General features: G+C 38.6%; 1 protein-coding gene across 1 annotated transcript in view; it reads right to left on the reverse strand.

Annotated features, from left to right (window-relative positions):
* Vps13D (vacuolar protein sorting 13D) overlaps positions 1-21,481 on the reverse strand; it is an 866,734-nt gene that overhangs the window by 596,105 nt on the left and 249,148 nt on the right. Inside the window, 1 exon segment of the mRNA XM_068226303.1 lies at positions 19,675-19,914. Within this exon segment, the coding sequence (XP_068082404.1) occupies positions 19,675-19,914 (240 nt within the window).

Consider the following 21,481-nt stretch of genomic DNA (forward strand, 5'->3'; position numbering starts at 1 on the left):
AATTAGCCACACAATTATAAATCACACTGGTCACTTAGGATCAATGTAGGTGGTGTTGCATTAGGACCAGGCGATCATGTGACCCTTCACTGCTGACATATGATTATTGGCAGTGAAGTGGTGTGCATGTTCCAGTTGGTTGTATAAAAACAGCCCATCAAAAGGGGTCAAAGGAAAGACGTGACAGACTGGCAAAGGGGGGCTATCTTGTTTGGAAGTGCCCACGATTACACACAGAATGAAGTTGCCCGATTTGCAGGTATATCAGTGCAGACTGTCCAACTTGTCTACAGGGAATGGTGTACCACTCACAGCTATGAAACACTGTGTAAGAGCTGTGATCGTAACCGACAAGGAGCAGAAACAAGTGTCACACCTTGTCAATGAATATCAGTTTCAAATCCGACAGGAACTGCTGCTGTCAATGAATGGAGGTCCATCCGAACCAGTTTCAGAGTGAACATTGCTAAGGAAAATGCATGCAATGAACCTTTGGAGTCGGGTACCTTGTAAGAAGCCCATCCTCACAGCAGCAAATAAGTTGATCTCTTTGATGGACCAAACTACACCAAACTTGGAAAGGAGCTGACTGGAGGCATGTGGTGTGGTCTGATGAGTCACTATTTTGCCTGTTTTCAAACTATGCTAAGCATCGAGTGTACAGAGGGCCTAATGAGGCATTAAACCCACAGTGTGTGGAGGGTGTAATTCAGGCTGTAGGTGATTCTGTGATAGTATTTTTCATACTATAACTAACTCCGTCCCACTCATTCACGTCACTATGAACATGAACCAGGATGTTTATTTCAACATTTTCTGTGATCAAGAATTGTCCTACATTCACCAACTTTATAATGAGTATCCTGTGGACACTTCCAATTTCCAAGACGACAACAGTCTTGTTCACAGGGCTGCACGCATATGTGACGGGTTGGACAAACACACCGACACCCTGTCACAGATTTGCTAAATACCCCGTAGTTCATCCTACATGAAGCGTGTGGGACTATTGGGAACAGCAGATGAAACATGGACATCAGCAACTGGAAGATTGTTGTTTAAAGGGGCCTAACAGCTAGGTCACTGGCCCCTAATGGTATGAGGTGAATGAAACAAAAATTAAAACTTCAAAATGTATCCAATGACCAGAATCTAAAACGGATGGTGATGAAAAAATGATTGTGAAACAAAAACAATCAACTCATCCAATTCACAATGCCTTAATTACTGGGATGATACTCATTATCTAAAGGGGTCCAAAATCCATATCACCAGCCCCTCATAATGGTACTAATCACTGGTAAAGCAGAACCACGGTGTTCTTCCTATAGTGGTACTAATCACAGGTAACGTAGACTCATGGTGTTTCTCGCATGGTGGTACTAATGACAGGTAATATAGACCCATGGTATGTCACACACAATGGCACCACTCACAGCTAACACAAACCCATGGTGTTTCACACATAAGGGTACTACTCACGAGCAATTCAGACCTATGGTGTCCGTCACATAATGGGGCTAATCACGGGTGCCGGTATTCCTGTGGTGTTCCTAACTTAGTGGTACTAATCACAGGCCATGGATACTGATGGTGTTGCTCACATAGTGGTACTAATCATCGGCAATGTAGACTCACGGTGTATCACACCTTATGGCAATGCCCACAGGTAACACAAACCCATGGTGTTCCTCACATAATGGTATTACTACTCTCAGGCAACGCAGACCCACGGTTTTACTCACATAGTGATACTAATCACGGACGCCAGCCAAACCTGTGGTGTTTCACTTAGTGGCACTAATCACAGGCAACTTAGACCCATGGTGTTTCTCATAAGCGGAACTACTCATAGTTAACGCAGACCCAATCTGAACACAGTGGAACTGCCTGGTGGAATAAACATGATGACCATTATCACAAACAATATCCACACCCGTAGTGTTTCTCGCATACTGGTACTGCTCCCATGTAATGAAGGCCCATGGTCTTCCTCGCAAGGTGCTACTAGTCGCAAGTAATGTCGACCCATGGCGTTCCGCACGTAATGGTACTAATCACAAGTATTCTCATGGTTCTAATGCTATCATCCCTTGGTCGCACCTTTCAGTCGCCTCTTATGACAGGCCGGGATACTGTGGGTGTAATCTTCGTCTGCGTCCCCCATCCACAGGAGAGAGAGAGAGAGAGAGAGAGAGAGAGAGAGAGAGAGGAGGATTGGGACACTTTGAAAAATGAAGTACCAGACAAAGAAAGGCAAGGACCATGAAGGGCGTGAAAATGAAAGACTCCAAAGGCCTCGAATGCTCTAACACCGTCTGGATCAGAAAAGAATATGAGTTGACCAAGGGAGGTCGGACAGGATAGATGAAAGTGAGGAGCCTGGCACAAGTAAGTGGAAGCAATGCCAGGCTTCAGCTAAGGGCCTCGTGGTCGCCAACCCACACTTCCAAGTTGAGAGCCCCTGGGGCCCTTTTAGTCATCTCTTACGACAGGCGGGGGATACCGTGGGTGTATTCTTCATCTGCGTCCCCCATCCATAGCAGGTGCTGCAACTGGATATGGCATATTGCAGAAACTTGTGGAATCCCTTCCTCACCGAATCAAGGCGGTTATCAAGGCAGGAAACAGTGCTACATGGTATCGGAATGATGTCTCCAGGGTGTGACTATTTTTTTTTTTTTGTTCAGTGAGCTTTCTGTGCATTCAGGACCCAGAAGTGACCACTGATGACTTCCCAAACTTTCTGGTTTGAGACTTGTGGTTTGAAGACTGCATACACAGTACAGAAGTGTAGTGTTTGTTTGTACTGGCCTTCAGATTTAGTCTACTACTGAACACAATGACAATGAAATAATAACTGTCAAGCTCAGTAATTGTACTGTTTCCTCAGTGAACAAGCTACCAATTATCAATTTTCCCTTTATGCCTCCCGATAACTTACACAAGCAAAACACCAAATTTGTAGTAGGAGATTTCAACAGTCATAGTACTGTCTGGGCATATGATGATGGAAACGGAGATGCCATATTACACCAGGCTGAAAATTTCCAACTGCACCTTATACATTATAGTAAACTTCCACCAACTTTCAAATGTCGTCGATGGAAACGTGGTTATAACTCAGAACTCATTTTTGCCAGTGAGCATATATCTCAGCAGAGAGCGAAATTAGTCTATTCACCTCTACCCAACTCTCAACATCATCCTGAAATGTGCCAAATCATCAACATAACCATACCGATTATAGTAACCTTCTGGAGAAGGTACAACTTCAAGAAGGCTAACTGTCATCTTCATTAGTGATATCCCACCTTTGCCAGAATCTTACAACGCCTGTGTCAAAGCAGTATGGAAGGCTTCCCACTCATTGATACCTCAAGGCTGTAAAATACACGTACTATCAAGGTTCAACTCCAGAGTCTGAAGTTGGGCTCAAAAAGTATGTCTCCTTCATTGAAGCAAACCCTTTCAGTGAAGACACTATTTCAGCAAAATGGGAATTATTCTCTTCAATTTCAGAATACAAAGGGAAAACTTGGTTCATGGAATAAACAGATTTCTCAGTTAGTAGTGCAAAGGCTTGGAGGCTTTTGAAAAATTTAAATAGCAATCCGACTAGATGCTCAACCCAAGCTAATATCACAGCCAACAAAATTGCTACACAGCTCCTTAACAATGGTAAAACATGATTGACAGTCACAAAATCAGACTAGAAAGCAGTGAATAACAGAACCATAGGCTAGTAGTACTTTAGCCAGGCCATTTAACCTGAAGGAATTAGAAGCCACTATCAGCACGTGTAGAAGTGGTAAGACAGTAGGTTTAAACAACATATGCATCTAGCAAATACAACTAAGTTATGGTTCATGAAATTACTATTTTGTCCTGCTTCAATCAAAAAACCAAAGATTTGGTGGAAGACACAGGTGATCGCAGTCCTAAAAAGAAGCAACGAACCTGCAAGTCTAAAAATTCAAAGGCCAATATCTCTTCTTTCCCATTTTACAAAACCATGGACAAGTGTTTTAAAATTTCCTTATTGAAGTTATTGAATCACTTCTCATTCCACAGCAGTCAGGCATCAGACCTGGAAGGAATGAACCTCCCATATTTTGCACCTGACTCAGCATATTCAGAAAATTCATGGGTGCTGTACAACATGGTAAACCATAGGTTACTCCCACACAAATTTCACAACCTAACTAAGGATTTTTATCTAACAAACCTTGGAAGTACACTACTGCAGAACTGACCATTCTTTGTCAAATTTCAGGGTCAGCATAGTCATTAGCAAACTCAAAAGAATGGCAGCCTCAAGGAAGTATACTGGTGCCCATGCTATTTAATGCATATAAAAATGATCAAGAGTTCCATCTATGCTGATGACCTTGCCCTCGCCACCCAGTCAGATAACTTTGAAGCAATAGAACGTAATGTGGCAATTGCATTGGAAGAACTCTACAACCATTACAAATATATCCACCCAACATGTGCCAAACCCAAACAAGTCCCAAGTTTGTGCATTCCACACGACACAGACAGGTTAAGAGGAAATTTGCGGTGTCACGGAACTATATTATGCTGGACTACTTACTCCTTCCATTCCGAAAACTTGGGCATTACTTTGGGATTGCAGTCTTGTTTCAGGGAATACTGTATGAAAACAAAACAAAAGATCTCTTTCAGAAATAGCCTTCTTTGGAAACTCTCTGGAACAACTTAGAACACACATCCCAACTGTGCCACTCCACTGGTGAATATGCTGACACAGTGTGGTACAAGACAGCCCATGCCAAAAAGATTGACATGGCACTCAAAGAAAATTCACAGGTGTCCTGAGACCCACTCCTATTGACTAAATTAATTATCTCACACCTAATGCTCCTTGCAACATCAGGAGAGAGATTGTATCTTTAATTTAATTCATACATTGCTCAATCAAATCATCAACATAAATTTGATCCCAAATACACAACAACAACATTAATAATAATCTTCTTCTTTCTTTCTTAATCCGTTTACCCTCCAGGGTTGGTTGTTCCCCTCAGACTCAGCGAGGGATACCACCTCTACCACCTCAAGGGCACTGTCCTGGAGTGTCAGACTTTGGGTTAGGGGGATACAACTGGGGAGGAAGACCAGTACCTCGTCCAGGTGGCCTCACCTGCTGTGCAGAACAGGGGCCTCGTAGGGGGATGGGAGAATTGGAAGGGATAGACAAGGAGGAGGAAGGAAACGGCCGTGGCCTTAAGTTAAGTACCATCCTGGCATTTGCCAGGAGGAGAAGTGGGAAACCACAGAATCGAACCCCCTCTACTGAGGGGACTTCCCGAGGCTGAGCGGACCCCGTTCCAGCCCTCGTATCATTTTTAAATTTTGTGGCAGAGCCGGGAATCGAACCTGGGCCTCCAGGGGGATGGCAGCTAATCACACTAACCACACCACAGAGGCAGGCTAATAATAATAATAATAATAATAATAATAATAATAATAATAATAATAATAATAATACACTATGAATATATATGAAAGCAGTTTGCATAAACGTAAATTACATAATGGAAAATTAAAAGAAAACAGCCAGCCCATTAAAAGCTAATTAGACAACCTCTAAACAGTTTTCAAAAACAATTCAAATCATGATAATATTATTATAATAACAACAACAATGAAAATTGTAGCTGATTTGAATGAACTCAAATGTCAAGTAACAAACTGCAATGCCACATTTATAGGCCAAGGAAAAACTAAATTTCCACACCAGATCAAACATAAAAATAACAAATTGCAAGTACTGTTCCAAAAGAGTTGAAGTAAGTGAAAATGACATATGGAAAATTACCAGTATAACAGGCAGTCCATTACTGCAGATGTCCATTAAGAACCCTTGCATAGCTTACAAAAGAATTGCAATACGATGGCAAAAAGAAGAAGAAGAAGAAGAAGAAGAAGAAGAAGAAGAAGAAGAAGAAAATGAGCACTAAAAATAAATCACCTGAAAGTAAAAAGACGGCATGTCACTGACCCAGCCAGGGAGGAGGACATGGCGTAGAGAAAGGTCAATGGACTGACTAGCTAGCTGGACTTGCGCCAATGACAGAGCAATGGTTTTTCAGCACATCACATTTTATGCTTGGAAGGAGAGCAGATTTCAAGTTCCTAAGTATTTAAACAGAAATAAAAATAAATGTTTGTACAGTACATTTCTAAATACACTACTTGAGTGTGATTTGACAGAATCTGATATTCTTTCTCGAATGAAACATGTCATTCTATTTTAATTAAGATGTTTCTTATATTTTAATTAAGCTGTTTCCTTTTCAAATATATACTGTTACCATATGTTCTCTTTTTCAGGTATTTTATAGATTTATTACTCAAAATTAGTTTTGGCAGACTGAAGAACCAAACAGTTACAAATTAACTGAGAACAGAAGGGTGTGTTCCAGGGAATCACAGATCATATGTAAATAAAGCACCTAAAAGTAAAAAAACAACATGTCATTGACCCAGCCAGGGAGGGGGCTCCTATGCTAAAGTGAGCCTAAGCTACCACTGACACTGAGCTCATGACACAACACTAATAGCTGCACAAGGTGTACTACTGGAATCTCCAGGGGTAAACTTTTCTTCTCATTTCATAAATGACTTTGTAACAATTTCACATTGATCCCTGTAATATCATTCTTTTCCTTTAAAAAGAATTCATTAGGACATAGTGTCATGAAAATTGAATGTCGTAATACAAATGTCAAATAAAACTGAATCTTAAAAAGGTTTATACATTTCTAAATACACTACTTGGGTGTGATTTGACAGAATCTAATGTTCCTTCACAAATGAAAGATTACATTCTATTTTAATTAAGTTGTTTCTTTTTCAAGCATAATACTGTTACAATATGTTCTCTTTTTCAGGTAGTGTATTTTATAGATTTACTACTGGAACCTCAAGGGATATCCCCCGTATTACCCCTACGGACAGACTTGACTTATTTCTTAAAATAGGGGCACGCAGCTGTGAGCTTGCATCTGGGAGACAGTGGGTTCGAACCCCACTGTCGGCAGCCCTGAAGACGGTTTTTCGTGGTTTCCCATTTTCACACCAGGTAAATGCTGAGGCTGTACCTTAATTAAGGCCACAGCCGCTTCCTTCCCACTCCTAGGCCTTTCCCATCCCATCGTCGCGATAAGACCTCCCTGTGTCGGTACAACGTAAAACAAATAGCCATACAAAATAAGTCTTAAACATCAGGAAATCCCTTGGTCCAATAAGTCAACATTATATTTTATTTAAAAAGAAGATTGATCCAAGTACTTCAATCACATGTACAGCACACAGCATATTTTTAAGCGTTTTCAGTAGACTGTACAGTTGAAACTCATTATTCAAGCTCAACACTTTGATAATTGAAACACAGCAGTTTTCGGTGTTTATGAAGAGTGTATTACAATGTCCTCACCTTCTTATATGCATTTTCACAACTTACTCCTTTCATGAGCATCAACGGACAATGATAAATTAATGTCATTTTTAATTGGCAATTGTTCATCAAACTAATTATCCTTGTATATGGACCATATTGAATATTTTAATTGTGTATATATGTGTGTGTGTTTTCTGTGACCATGTTATTAGTCATAGCTTCCTAAGATTCAGTTCTATTTGATATTTGTATTATGACATTCAATTTTAATGACACCAGGCCAATGTCCTTCTTTAAACTATCTTGCTATGAATAGCTGAAGATAGCCACTTATATGGGCCGGAACTAGTCCTAGTAAAAAGTATTGTATTGATCAGGTGGTCAATAAAAATGTTCAAAAAAAAGTCATATCCATCAATATGGGCCTAAAAATGAAATTGATTGTTTATAAAAAAAACCTTCTGGAAATCAACTTATACAACCTACTGAAAGCGTTAAAGTTCGCATGTTTGAGTTGGAGCGCTTGGCTACGGAGGATTGTGGTGTGTGCAGGGTTCACTTGTCAAGGAACTGTGCCACTGATCTTCTTTCTTATCCCATTAGTGAAATGAAATGGTGTATGGCTTTTCTAGTGCCGGGAGTGTCCCGAGGACAAGTTTGGCTTGCCAAGTACACGTCTTTTGAATCGACACGCGTAGGCAACCTGCACGTCGTCATGAGGATGAAATTATGAAGAAGACGACACGTACACCCAGCCCCTATGCCAGCGGAATTAACCAATTATAGTTAAATTTCCGGCCCTGCCAGGAATTGAACATAGGAGCCCTGTGACCAAAGGCCAGCACGCTAACCATTTACCCCTGGCGAAGATGATGTAGCAGCATTAAGAGAAATTGCAAACAATAACAACAAAAAAGCAGATAAACAAAGAAGTAGAAATCATGGCAGCAGCAGAAATATTCGTAGAAGAAGGTAAATCTGGTATAGAGTCCTACGGTCCCAAAAACCTGTGTAACAGTGATCAGAGTGGATTCAGCCTGGAGATGTGTAAGGGATTGACATTGACTTTTAAAAGCGAAAAAATCAGCTACTGCCGCAATGCAATCTGTGGTGTCCACCACCCACAGTTACACCATAATGCCGAGAGTTATCAGGTGGTGAACTTATGGGGCCTTTATGCATCACTTTAAGACAGTCAAAAAGTGTGTTTGGTAAGATGGTGAAAAAGAACTTGATTTTGCATGAAAATATTCATGTTAGTTGCATTAAATCTGGAAAAATGGGATTTGTTTATTGTACATCGGGACTGGTTTCGACCTTTCCTTTAGGTCATCTTCAGCCTAGATACATCATTTGGGGAAGACATAACATGCATACACACTTAACTTAATCTAATATGTTACATATAGTGTGTCTACAACTAATTACATTCATTAATTTTTAAGTCAATGTAATCTGATGTATTTGCAAGTACTATGTCTTAAAATTCTGTTTGAGTTAATATTGTATCTGTATAAAACACTATGTTTTGATTATAAACATTTTTTTTTAGAATGTAAATCACTAAACATTCCAACTGATAAAGTAACTACAACATTTTAAAAAATTTCTCTTGGTACTATTTTGAACATATCGGTGTGTTGTATCTTGTAATATTTATAAAATATAAGTACATTTGATCATAAAACACAATTTGTGTATCTACACAGTTAAATAGGGTAGGTAAATACACTAGAATGATCTTCGATGTACATTTTTTGTACTATGTCTTTATGCCTTATTGCAATATTAAAATATTTGGAATTGTTTGTTATGATTAACACTTCTTCATTTATAATGATAGACCTGCTACTATAAATTTATGGAGACATTCTCGGTTTAAGTATGTGGGTTGTTGGTCCAGTTGAAAATTCTTGGTAATGTTACAGTTGTATAGTTAAAATGGATCGGTCGAAATACATTAGAATGTTCTACCGATGTGTAAGTCTCTTATCAATGTATTCTAATATTATTGGAGTGTTGGGAAATATTTGTTGTGAAGAACACTTCTTATTCTTCGTTTATGACAAATAAAGCATTTGTAGACAGGATTATAAATAAAATAAAAAACAAACCTGTCACTACTTTAGTGAAAGAACAGAAAGAAGAAAAAAATAGGAAATTTGCCTTATTCACATATAACGACAGTAAATCATATAGGATTACGAATTTCTTGAAAAGACGTTACTTAAGAATCGCTTTTAGGATCAACAATATGTACTCTAAATTATTTTATAACACTCATATTGTTAATAATAACAATAAATTTCAAAGTACCGGGCGAGTTGGCCATGCGCGTAGAGGCGCGCGGCTGTGAGCTTGCATCCGGGAGATAGTAGGTTCGAATCCCACTATCGGCAGCCCTGAAAATGGTTTTCCGTGGTTTCCCATTTTCACACCGGGCAAATGCTGGGGCTGTACCTTAATTAAGGCCACGGCCACTTCCTACCAACTCCTAGGCCTTTCCTATCCCATCGTCGCCATAAGACCTATCTGTGTCGGTGCGACGTAAAGCCCATAGCAAAAAAAAAAAATTCAAAGTTCGGGTGTATAAAAATTGAAATGTGCGAGTTGTTTAATTACGCATGTCGGTCAGACCAAAAGAAACTTTGTTACAAGATATCAGGAACATGCCAGGGCTAAGAAATACAACAGATACTCGGCCACGAGTGACCACATGACAGACTACAACCACATGTTTACAAACATAGACAATGACCTTAACATCTTGAAAACTTTAAATCAAGGTCATTTACTGAACGTATACGAGGAAATTTACATTTATCTGCACCAGAGGAACAATCTGACAGGTAATATCAATGATTTTTCTGAGAAGATTAACATCTTATATGAGGAACTGATTAAAGTGACAGATGGAAAGAAACGTCAAACTTTAATGCGTCACACGCTCGGTGACACTAAGGTCGCACTTCCGCCAAGAACGCGCCCACCTACTTCCCCTCCACACTCCCCGTTCAATGTAGCTACTACTACTTGTTTGAATTCAGATAGACACACCTCAGCAGAGGCGAGTCCTCTTGTCATATTGGGACCAATAACAAGGAAGTAACGCAATTTAGATCATATATATTATTTCACCTTCCATCTCTCTTCACTTATACTTAGTTTTCTTTTAATTTCAGACTTAACATTATTCAATTCTACAACTAATTTTAATATTTCCAGCCCGTATGACTTGGAATCCGGAAGCGCTCATTCTTCAATGCATTTTAAAGGAATTACTTCCAAAGATCTTAAGGATCCTTTGTCATGAAATATTGCAAATAAAAGGTTTTTTTCTCACATCAATGTTCATTTTACGATTTTACAAAAGCAAATGTTAGTTTCTATGGACTTTTTCATCAAGAATTTTATGAACAATTCACATCAATATTATTGACAACATGACTTGAAACTTTAGTCAAGTTTGCAAATATTTTATGTTAAATGACCTTGTGTATGAAAGTGTATTTTAATTTATGTCTTACCAATCTACTAATGTGATTTTATAGCCAATGTTGTTTTTTTTGTGAAATATTCCAGCTGAAGATGTCCCTTAGGGGGAGAAACAGGTTATATAATTTATTAAATCTAGATGTACTGAATAGACGGACCGCATAAATACAACATTTCAGTTTACTCTTAAATATTTGCTACTTGATTTTATAGTCAATACGGGCTTTTAACAAAAAAATGAAACTGTTAAAGCTTGTTACATGTAATCATTTGCTGAGGTTATGTTTTACTGTATTACTAACATTAAGATAATTAAATAAAAATGACAGTAATGCAAAGGAAATTCATATTTTATTACATGAATATATATTAGGAATATAATAATAATAATAATAATAATAATAATAATAATAATAATAATAATAATAATAATAATAATAATAATAATAATAACAATAACAACAACAATACAGTAGAACCTCATTAATTCGGGACAGTTGTTTAATAATAATATATAAATGCAATTACAATTTCAAATCCATGATTTTCAATTTTGTGTCTGCTGTCAATGATATAAAACCACCAGCTTTGATTAACTCATGGAAGAAACTTTTAATAAATGAACAGGTTGAACCAGATAAGGTTGGATTGGAAACTGGGGATTTTCACAATACCAATGTGGTGAAAATAAAAATATTTAAAAATCAGCAACACTGGAAGACATTGAGTAATGGCTACAAGCAGATGAAGATGATCAAGGTTTATGTTAAATGTCCTTAGGTATGAAAGTGTATTTTAATTTGTCTTACCAATCTGTTAATGTGATTTTATATCCAATGTATTTTGTGAAATATTCCAGCTGAAGAGAGGAGGAGATTTTTTTTTTTTTTTTTAATTTTTGTTTACAACTTGCTTTACGTCGCACCAACACAGACAAGTCTTATGGCGATGATGGAATAGGAAAGGCCTAGGAGTGGAAAGAATCAGCCATGGCCTTAATTAAGGTACAGCCCCAGCATATGGCCGGTGTGAAAACCGGTAGAAGGAGATCGTTGAAAGTCTGATCACTGTAGAAAGCTCTGAAATGGATGAATATGACCAGGATGAAACAGGTGGTATTATTAACCCTAAGCCAAAACTTGGTGAAATTAACAATCTAAACATTGTCATTAAATACATTCACGATAACAACGATGAAAACATGCCTGCATATTACGAAAATATGAGCCATATGCGTGAGTTAATAAAGCAGTAAATGTGTCGAGTGTGGTCAATGAAGGTGTGCCTTGATTGCCAAGTTCTTATTCTGTACTGCAGTAGTTTTTCTGTATTTTGTATGGCCTAATACTGTATTGCATTATATCTTGTATACTACATAAACTTTATATTTCTTAAATTTAAAGTACTGGACTGCACACATTCTTTTATTGAACAGAGAGTTTAAATATGTACCTTGGCTCATTTCAATGTTATTTTGTTTAATATGGGACTTTCAGTAGTTTGGACAACCTAGAGCAGGGATGGCGAACCTTTTCCAACTAGTGCACCATTTCTCAAGTCTGGTTTATTGTCTACTGTGCCACCAGCTATTTTCCTTTAAGGAATGGCTACAACTGAACCCCCCACCGACTTACTTTCCTAATTCAATCATGTTTTATAACATGGTATTAATTACATTATTTATTTATTTATTTATTTACTAATTTATTTATTATATATAAGTAATACAACTGACTGCATGTTCCGTGGTCGTATTTAGAAAATACTTCAAAAATACACTTTTGTAAGTTTTAAGAATACCTAACGTTATTTGTAAAAAAATATATACTGTAATAAGCGCCCATTGTAACACGCTTCCTCATTAAGCATTATTAAATATAAAAATAAAAAATACTAATATTACCAATGGACTTCAAGTGAAATATTGTTCTTCAAGTGAAATATCGTTCTCACATTTAGTGTGAAACTTGTTGCTGAATCTTAGTAGCCATGTCATTTATATTAGATTCATAACTTGTTGTCTTCAATAACACACCACCAAGACGGTTTCTAACTGTTGACTTCACAAAGTTCATTGTAAAAAATAGCTGCTTACAGGTGTATGACAACCCAAACAAAATAAGAAGCGCTGTAGTAAGTTTCTTCATGGCCAAAATTTTTGTGGGAAGCTGTTCCACTGTTCAAGTATTAAGTTCTCTGGCTTCTGTCACGAAGAAGCAAATTCCCTCCAAGAGCTCAACAAACCTCTGGAGTACTTGCCCGCGACTCAGCCACCGAACATTATTGTACACTCAATTTTCACCAGTGCTTCACCAAGTTGTACGAATTTGTTCACCTGTGTACTGCTTTCTTGAAATTCAATCCACTCCATTTCTAAAGGGTCAATATCTAACCAGTCAAAAAAATTGGCCTTAATATCACTCATTTGGACAATATGAGGTTTTGAAATAAAGTGCAATGTTTTCTCCTAATCCTGAAATTGGATTTTGTATGAATTTTGTAAGATATCCACATACTTCTTACAAATACTTTTTGTGTCTTCAAAAGCAAATTGAACTGCAAAATATGACATCAATTCAAGTTGCACTTTAAGTGAAGGAAAGTACTTAAATGTCTTTGTTTCAACATCCCTGATGAATACTTCAAGTTTTCTTTGAAATGATTTTATGATCTCAAACAATCTATCTGCAGTATGTCCCTTTCCTTGCAGCTCCTTATTCACATCACTGCATATTGCTGTAAAATCACAGAGAAACATTAAATCGCACAGCCAAATAGGGTTCGTGGGTTCTGGGAATTATTCTTTTCTGTCACGAAGAAGCAAATTCCCTCCAAGAGCTCAACAAACCTCTGGAGTACTTGCCTGTGACTCAGCCACATGTACATTATAAGTCCGCCATATCAAGATTCCACTTCCTGTAACATCTTCGAGAACTGGCGATTATTTAGATGAAGTTCACAATTTTAGTTACCACCGAGAATACACTTTCAAATGACTTCATACCTTCTTTCGCACATACTTGGGGCAGCATCAGTTGTCATGCACACAATTTCCTGTAAGTCAAACCCCATTTTTAATACAAGTTCTTGCTTCACTTCGTTCATTATATCATTCCCTGTTGTCGTAGTTCGCAAGCTCAGCAATTTAAGCAATTCCTCCCTCAACACATTTCCACAAGGAAATCAGACAAAAACAAGCTAACCTTGCTTGTAAGGTCACATCCATGCTTTAATCAAGACACTGAATACATCTGGGAGTTACCCAAATTAGCTTTCAATTGCTTCGAAACATCTTCACTCATCCTCATTATTCTATCCTTGATAGTATTTCTGCTGGCTGGCATTTTTAAAATTCTGTTAATTATTTGTTGTTTGTTAGCAAAGTCTTCAAATAATGTGTCGGATGACAATAAGAAAGCCTCCTTCAAGAACTCACCATCAGAAAGCGGCTTCCTATGCTGTACTATGCAGTGTGACAGGCGGAAACTAACCGTACTGGTATTATTCCTTAGCCTGAAAAATGATACAAAAGAACTATTTTCTTTTGTATATTGTTTGACTTTTTGTGAAATAAACTCTCTTCTTTCTTCATTTGGAATGGAACAATCATTTGAATGATTCGTCTCGAAATGGCGCTTTATATTAAATGTGCGGGATACAACTGTTTCCGAACACAGGCAACACAAAGCTTTATTGTTCCTTTCTATCCCTCAGAATTTTCTTGTCCAATGTTCGTGAAAAATCTGGCCACTACCTTTGTTAAGTTTCTGTATTTTCAGCACCAAAAACATGTTTCCCAGGTCCATATACAAAACCACGAGAGAACGATATTCAATAAACAGTTACCCACTAAGAATAATTACACACTACTGGCAACCACACACACACAAGTCAAGCTTCACTGACTGACTGACGTGGGTGAGTGAAGGGCTCGCCAGCCACCGTTATTTCGCTAGACTTACGGACGGACCTATGAGTGTTGCAGTGTTGCACGTTGGAATGGAACTAGAATTTGGATTTTCAATATTTATTTCTTACATGTGAACACTATGACTATATGATGCACGAGATATATATAGTCTACTATACAAGATGTTTATAAAAACATTAATACGTTCGCGTGGCATAGGTTCACCATCCCTGACCTAGAGCCTCAGTTAGTCCGGGTTAATGAGGTTAACAACAACAATATGCAAAGATAGTAATAAATCGGTCATTGCTGACAGTGCTTATGTATAGGTCATCATATGGTAATGGTAATAAACATCAAAGCTGTCCACTTCCTTGTATGCTGCTGTTTATTCATTTCATTGTGGTACTCTATGGAGTGCACTGAATATAGAGAATGATATTCAATAAACAGCTACCCACTAAGAATAATTACACACTACTGGCAACCACACACAAGTCATACTTCACTGACTTACTGACGTGGGTGAGTGAAGGGCTCGCCAGCCACTCTGACACTGCTATCTTGCTAGACTTACGGACCTATCAGTGTTGCAGTGTTGCTATATTGCACGTTGGAATGGAACTAGAATTTGGATTTTTGATATTTATTTCTTAACGTGAACACTGTGACTATGCGATACACAAGATATATAGTCTACAATACAAGATGTTTATAAAAACATTATTATGTCCGCATGGCGTGCCACTGAAATCGTGTTCGCATGTCACCTAGTGACACACGTGGCATAGGTTCGCCATCCCTGACCTAGAGCCTCAGTTAAGTCTGGATTAATGAGGTTCTACAATGATAATGATGATGATGATGATGATGATAATTGGCGTAGGGATGTGGCGACCCCATCACCCAGTGGGTAACCACTGCAATCAACCACCTGAGCATTGGCGGGAAAACCATACCTAGTTAGAGTAGGAGGAAATGCCTGCTCATAGCCAGAAAACATCATGAGACACTCAAAGGCGCACAACCTTGGTAGTATTTTGGTCAGTGTGAAATATCACTGACCCCAATCTACAGTTTTTCAACTGTCGAAAGCATGGAGGAAAGTTCAGCAGAAGCTACTACCCCAGGTGGTACCCAATCCACCTTCGCCTTGAGCGAAGCATGCAGGCCTTCGGATTCTGGGGAGCCTGCACCGACATTCATGGAGGTTTCGGAGACTCCAGGAAAGATCCAACACAAACGCCGGAATTTCTTTGCTACCTTTAATACAAATTCCCTTTGGAAGTTTGGCAAATTGAAACAACTAACTGATACTTTATCCCACCATCAAATATTGATTGCAGCGATTCAAGAAACAAGATTCACTGATGAAGAAGTCTTTGAGTCAGAGGGTTACAGAATCTTTAAAGGAAAAACTGGTAAACGTGTTCTAAAAACAATTCCCCACCTTAGCACAGGTTTCATAGTCAGTAGGAAGATTCTGGATTCGGTCATTAACTTCACCTAGTAGCCGAGTTTCAACACTCTCCTTCTCGAGCACAAACAAAGTTTACACTATTGTGAATGTTCATGCGCCAATCAATCAAGCGAATAAGAGAGACCCAGAAGGAACATATAAATTCTGGTAAGATCTTGAGGACGCTCTTTGTACGATCCCAGACAAACACATGATTATATTTCTTGGAGATTTCAATGCACAGCTGGGTAAAGAGAGAGAGTTCCAAAATATTATCGGAAACTATCCTATGAAATCTACAGCTTTCAAACACCTACCCAGGGAGAAGATGACTTGGACATCTCCAAATCCCAATCTTGGGGAGTTCCAAATTGACCACGTCGCAGTCTCCCGTAAAGCTCAAAGAGAGATACAGAATGTGAAGGTTCTAAGGAAAGCCAATCTAGATTTGGAACCTATTTATCCAAAATCAAAGTTGAACCAACTCCGAGAAACACCAGAAAGATCCACTTGAAGAAGATCAATCGATTTGATACTGAAAAACTATGCTCATGTCCTGAATTTTCAAAGAAATAGAATCTCTGACTCCCCAAAACTGGGAAGAGCTACAGCAGACCTTGGTTACAACAGCAAAGGAAACAGTCCCACTGATGAAGTCAAAGAAACATGCCTGGTGGAATGACGAATGTGACTCAGTGGTAAAACAAAGACAACTCGCCTGGCAAAAATGGAATTCGGTAAAGAACCAGGATAACTGGGAAAACTTCGTGAACAAAAGATAATGTGCAGCAAAAGCTATTCGCAATGTAAAACGTGCTTATAACAAGAATCAACTAACACAGATTGAACGAAATTTTCACGGGACTTCTACAGAATCTTCAAACGCAATCTAACGAAGTATAATCCAACACGCTTACAGTTCAAAAACTCGGATGGGAAACTAGCTTACAACGACAAAGACAATTGTCAGATTCTAGCGAAGTACTTTGAATCTCTTCTCGATTGTGAAATTCCAGTATCCACTTTCTCACTTGAAGATAACATACACATCCACCCAGATTCATCCCCTCCAACGAAAGAAGAAACCAAACAGATTACTCAGTCCCTTAAGAATAACAAGGCACCAGGCGAGGACACGATAACTGCAGAATTGTGGAAGTATGCTGGTAACAAAATGATTGATAAATTGACTTACATCATCAAAAAGATTTGGGAAACTGAGAAACTTCCACATGACTGGACTTCTGCCTTGATTCACCCACTGCATAAGAAAGGGGGACAAAATGGAAGTAAGCAATTACCATGGTATTTTCCCTCCTATTGGTATCTTACAAAATTCTCTCAAAAGCTCTGCAGATTAGGGCAGAACGACAACTTGATCCACAACTGGGGGAGTACAGAGCAGGGTTCAGGGCTCATGTTCCGAGCAAATTATGAATCTCAAATCTATCCTCTCATATCTGAAACTAAGGAACAAGAAATTTGTTGTGACCTTCGTCGACTTCAAGAAGGCCTATGACTCTATTGATAGAATCATGCTTACTCAAGTCCTAAAAGAATTTGGCTTGGATAACAAAACTAGGGCAATCATCCAACAGACCCTAACTAACAAAACCTCCAGAGTTAAGTTCAGAGGAGAAATTTCAGACTCTTTCAAGATAAAGACAGGAGTTAGGCAGGGAAATGAACTCTCGCCCCTGCTCTTCAATAGTGTCCTTGAAAAGGTCATCCATGAGTGGCACAATGAAATTAACAACGATGGGCTACAAAATGGTGTGAGCTTGGGTTACAAGAAAATGAACCTTTCAATTGATTGCTTAGCTTTTGCAGATGATCTAGCAATTTTCTCTGATTCTTTGGACATGGCTACAAAGCAAATTAATCACCTCAAGACGCAGGCAGAAAAAGCAGGCCTCCAGATATTTTTGGAGAAAATGCAATTCATAACTAACATCAAGGCAGCACCAAGAGAGCTAAAAGTAAACCAGGGGGCAATCAAACGGACAGATAAGTTTAAATATCTTGGCGAGTGGATAGAACCAAACATCTCTGAAAAAGAAGCTTTCGCATCACGCATGAATAAAATGGAAATGGCTTATCAACTGACCAAAGACGTTTACAACAAAAAGTCCATATCCTTGAACGCAAAACTCAGACATTACTGCATGTCATAAGACCAGAGGCTTTGTATGCTGCAGAATGCCTTGCTATGAGCAAGAAAGACCTGATGGAAAAAGTGGAAATTAAAGAGAGAAAGATTTTAAGGAAAATTCTTGGCTCAATTAAAGACAAAGATGAATATAGACGTTGGCATAACTATGAGCTGTATACTTATGTCCAGAAGATCTCTGATGTTATGCAGAGAAGGAGAATTGCATTTTATGGCCACTTGCTAAGACTGAAACCCACACAATTATTGAACCAGATCTTTACGTATTTTGAAGATAAGAAGACCCAGCCAACTTGGTTCAAGGAGGTGGAAAGGGACCTACAGAAGATGGGGATCATGTATGAAAATATACAAGAACGCAACCCACTCAGGAAGAAACTAAAAGACCACCAGGATTTTCAAGAAAGGCTAAAGTTGAAGACGGGAAAGACGTGGACGGAAGAAAGAAAAGAGCAACCCTAGCAACGAATGAAGGAGCACTGGGCAAAGATCAAAGCCCAGAGAAGACAGCTAAAATAACGTGGTCCTTAGTAGACCGATACGAACAAAGAATAATAATAATAACAACAATATGCGAAGATCATAATAAATCAGTCATTGCTGACAGCGTTTACGTATAGGTCATCATATGGTAATGGTAATAAACATCAAAGCTGTCCACTTCCTCGTATGCTGCAGTTTATTCATTTCATTGTGATACTCTACGGAGTGCACTGAATATAGGCAGGGACGTGCCACATACTTGGCAATCAATAAATACACACACAACATCCCTCAGTCATGAAGGCAGCCATTTTTGTAGTTTTGATTCCCATCCCAGCAATTCCGGAATGCCTAGCAGCATAGCGCACTGTTAATACTCGAATTGCATTTGTCCAGTCTGTCAAAGACTTGGAAATTCTTTGGTCAATTAGAACATGTTCTAATTCACTTCCAGGACTTTTGAAGACCTCTCAAGACTCGTCAAGTATTGCAAGTAAACTTTTTAAGTAGTGAAAATTCTTGTGAAGACTTGTATAAGTCTTGAATTTGACAAAAATTTGATCGTGTACAACAGGCTTTAAAAAAAAAAATAGAGAGTAAGAAGTGAGTAAATGAAAATAAATATTGTAACTGTAATTAACTGAAGAGAAAAGGGAAATAAATGTACGGAAATACAATTTTCAAAATAACTTCCCCACTAACAAACTCACAGAAAATATGAATATTACCTTCAGAAAGGCTATCCAAGTTTCTACGCACACTGAAACTGAAGGCACGGGGTTCCTCTTGTAGAGATGCTGACTGACCCATAGTGTAGAGTTCAGCACTTAGGCAGTTCATTAAATCAACATTACGAGGCACCAATGGATCTTTCCCCAAACTCAAGATACGTTGATGGAGTTGTCCTTCGGGAGTTAAATCCAGTACCTGTAGTCCACCAAGCGATCCCTGAATGGTCATGTTTCTCCCTGTAACAATTTTTTTTTTTTTTTTGTAATATCAGTTTCGACTCAGTTAATTTTAAAATGTTAGATTCTCCAGTCTGCCAAAATTCATTTTGAGTAATTAATATATAAACTACCCTGAGAAAGAAACAAGTTTTATACTTGAAAAAGAAACACAGGAACACACACAGGAAAAAGAAATAACTTAAAGTATAAAACTGTTACCATATGTGTTTCCTTTTCAGGTAGTTTATAAATGTATTACTTAAAATCAGTTTCGGTAGACTGAAGAACCTAACAGCTTAAAACAAACATAAAATTACAGATAAAACCTAAAGTGAGAAAGAAGAAGATGTTAGCAAAAATAAATGACAACCGGGTGAGTTGGCCGTGCAGCTGCGAGCTCACATCCAGGAGATAGTGGGTTCGAATCCAGATGTCAGCAGCTCTGAAGATGGTTTTCCGTGGTTTCCCATTTTCACACCAGGCAAATGCTGGGGCTGTACCTTAACTAAGGCCACGGCCACTTCCTTCCCATTCCTAGGCCTTTCCTGTCCTATCGTCGCCATAAGACCTATCTGTGTCAGTGCGATGTAAAGCAAATAGCAAATAGCAAAATGAATGACAATGGTATAAATAAAGCCTAAGATTAACAACCAAGTCAATTTCATTTCACAGGAACAGGGATTTGCCTCCAAAAATGTAAGTAGGAGAATTTTTTTCCTTAGTGAGTGCATTTTCGTTAAAATTGTCTTGGCGTTCTTAGCGCAACCACTACATTATAGCCTAGCATCAAAAGGGTTAAGCTAATTATTAATTTTTTATTTTAATTTTTCATGTTTTTACAACTTGCTTTGCGTTGCACTGACAAAGGCAGGTCTTACAGTGACAATGGAAAAGGAAAGGGCAAGGAGTGGAACAGAAGCGACCATGGACTTAACCCATTATTTCACATTGTTCCTGTTTGGTAACATCATTTCTGTGGCTCAGGTGGCAAAGTGCCGGCCTCTCCCCGCTGGGTTCCCTGGTTCAAGCCCTCGTCATTCGGTGAGAGATTTATGCTGGACAAAGCAGAGGCGGGATGGGTTTTTCTCCGTGTAATCTAATTTTCCTTGTTATCTCTCATTCCAGCAACGCTCTCCACTATAATTTCATTTCATCTGTCAGCCATTCATCATTGGACCAGAGGAGTGCGACAGGCTTCGTCAGCTGGCACAATTCCTATCCTCGCCACCAGATGGGGACTTTCATTGCATTCCTAACCTGGTCGAATGACTGTAAACAGGCTGTTGATTTTCATTTTCCTTCATACGAGCACTGTCTGACATGAGGACACCAATTGCCATAGTGGGTAGTGATCATCATAATCATCGTCACAGTTTTTTATAATGTTGTACAAATACCAGGTGGTTTGTCTAGCGACAAACTATGACGCAGTGTACCCAACTAATCAAGCCTAGAGATACAACAATGGTAAGCAGCACATTCAGGTTGAACAGCCTCCCCTAATAAACAAGTACAATAAGCATATGGGTGGCATGAACTTGGTTGATAGGTTCGTATCTCAATACAAGCCAGTAATTACTTCCAA

The sequence above is a fragment of the Anabrus simplex genome, chromosome 2, assembly GCF_040414725.1.
Source record: "Anabrus simplex isolate iqAnaSimp1 chromosome 2, ASM4041472v1, whole genome shotgun sequence".
Taxonomy (NCBI): Eukaryota; Metazoa; Arthropoda; class Insecta; order Orthoptera; family Tettigoniidae; genus Anabrus; species Anabrus simplex.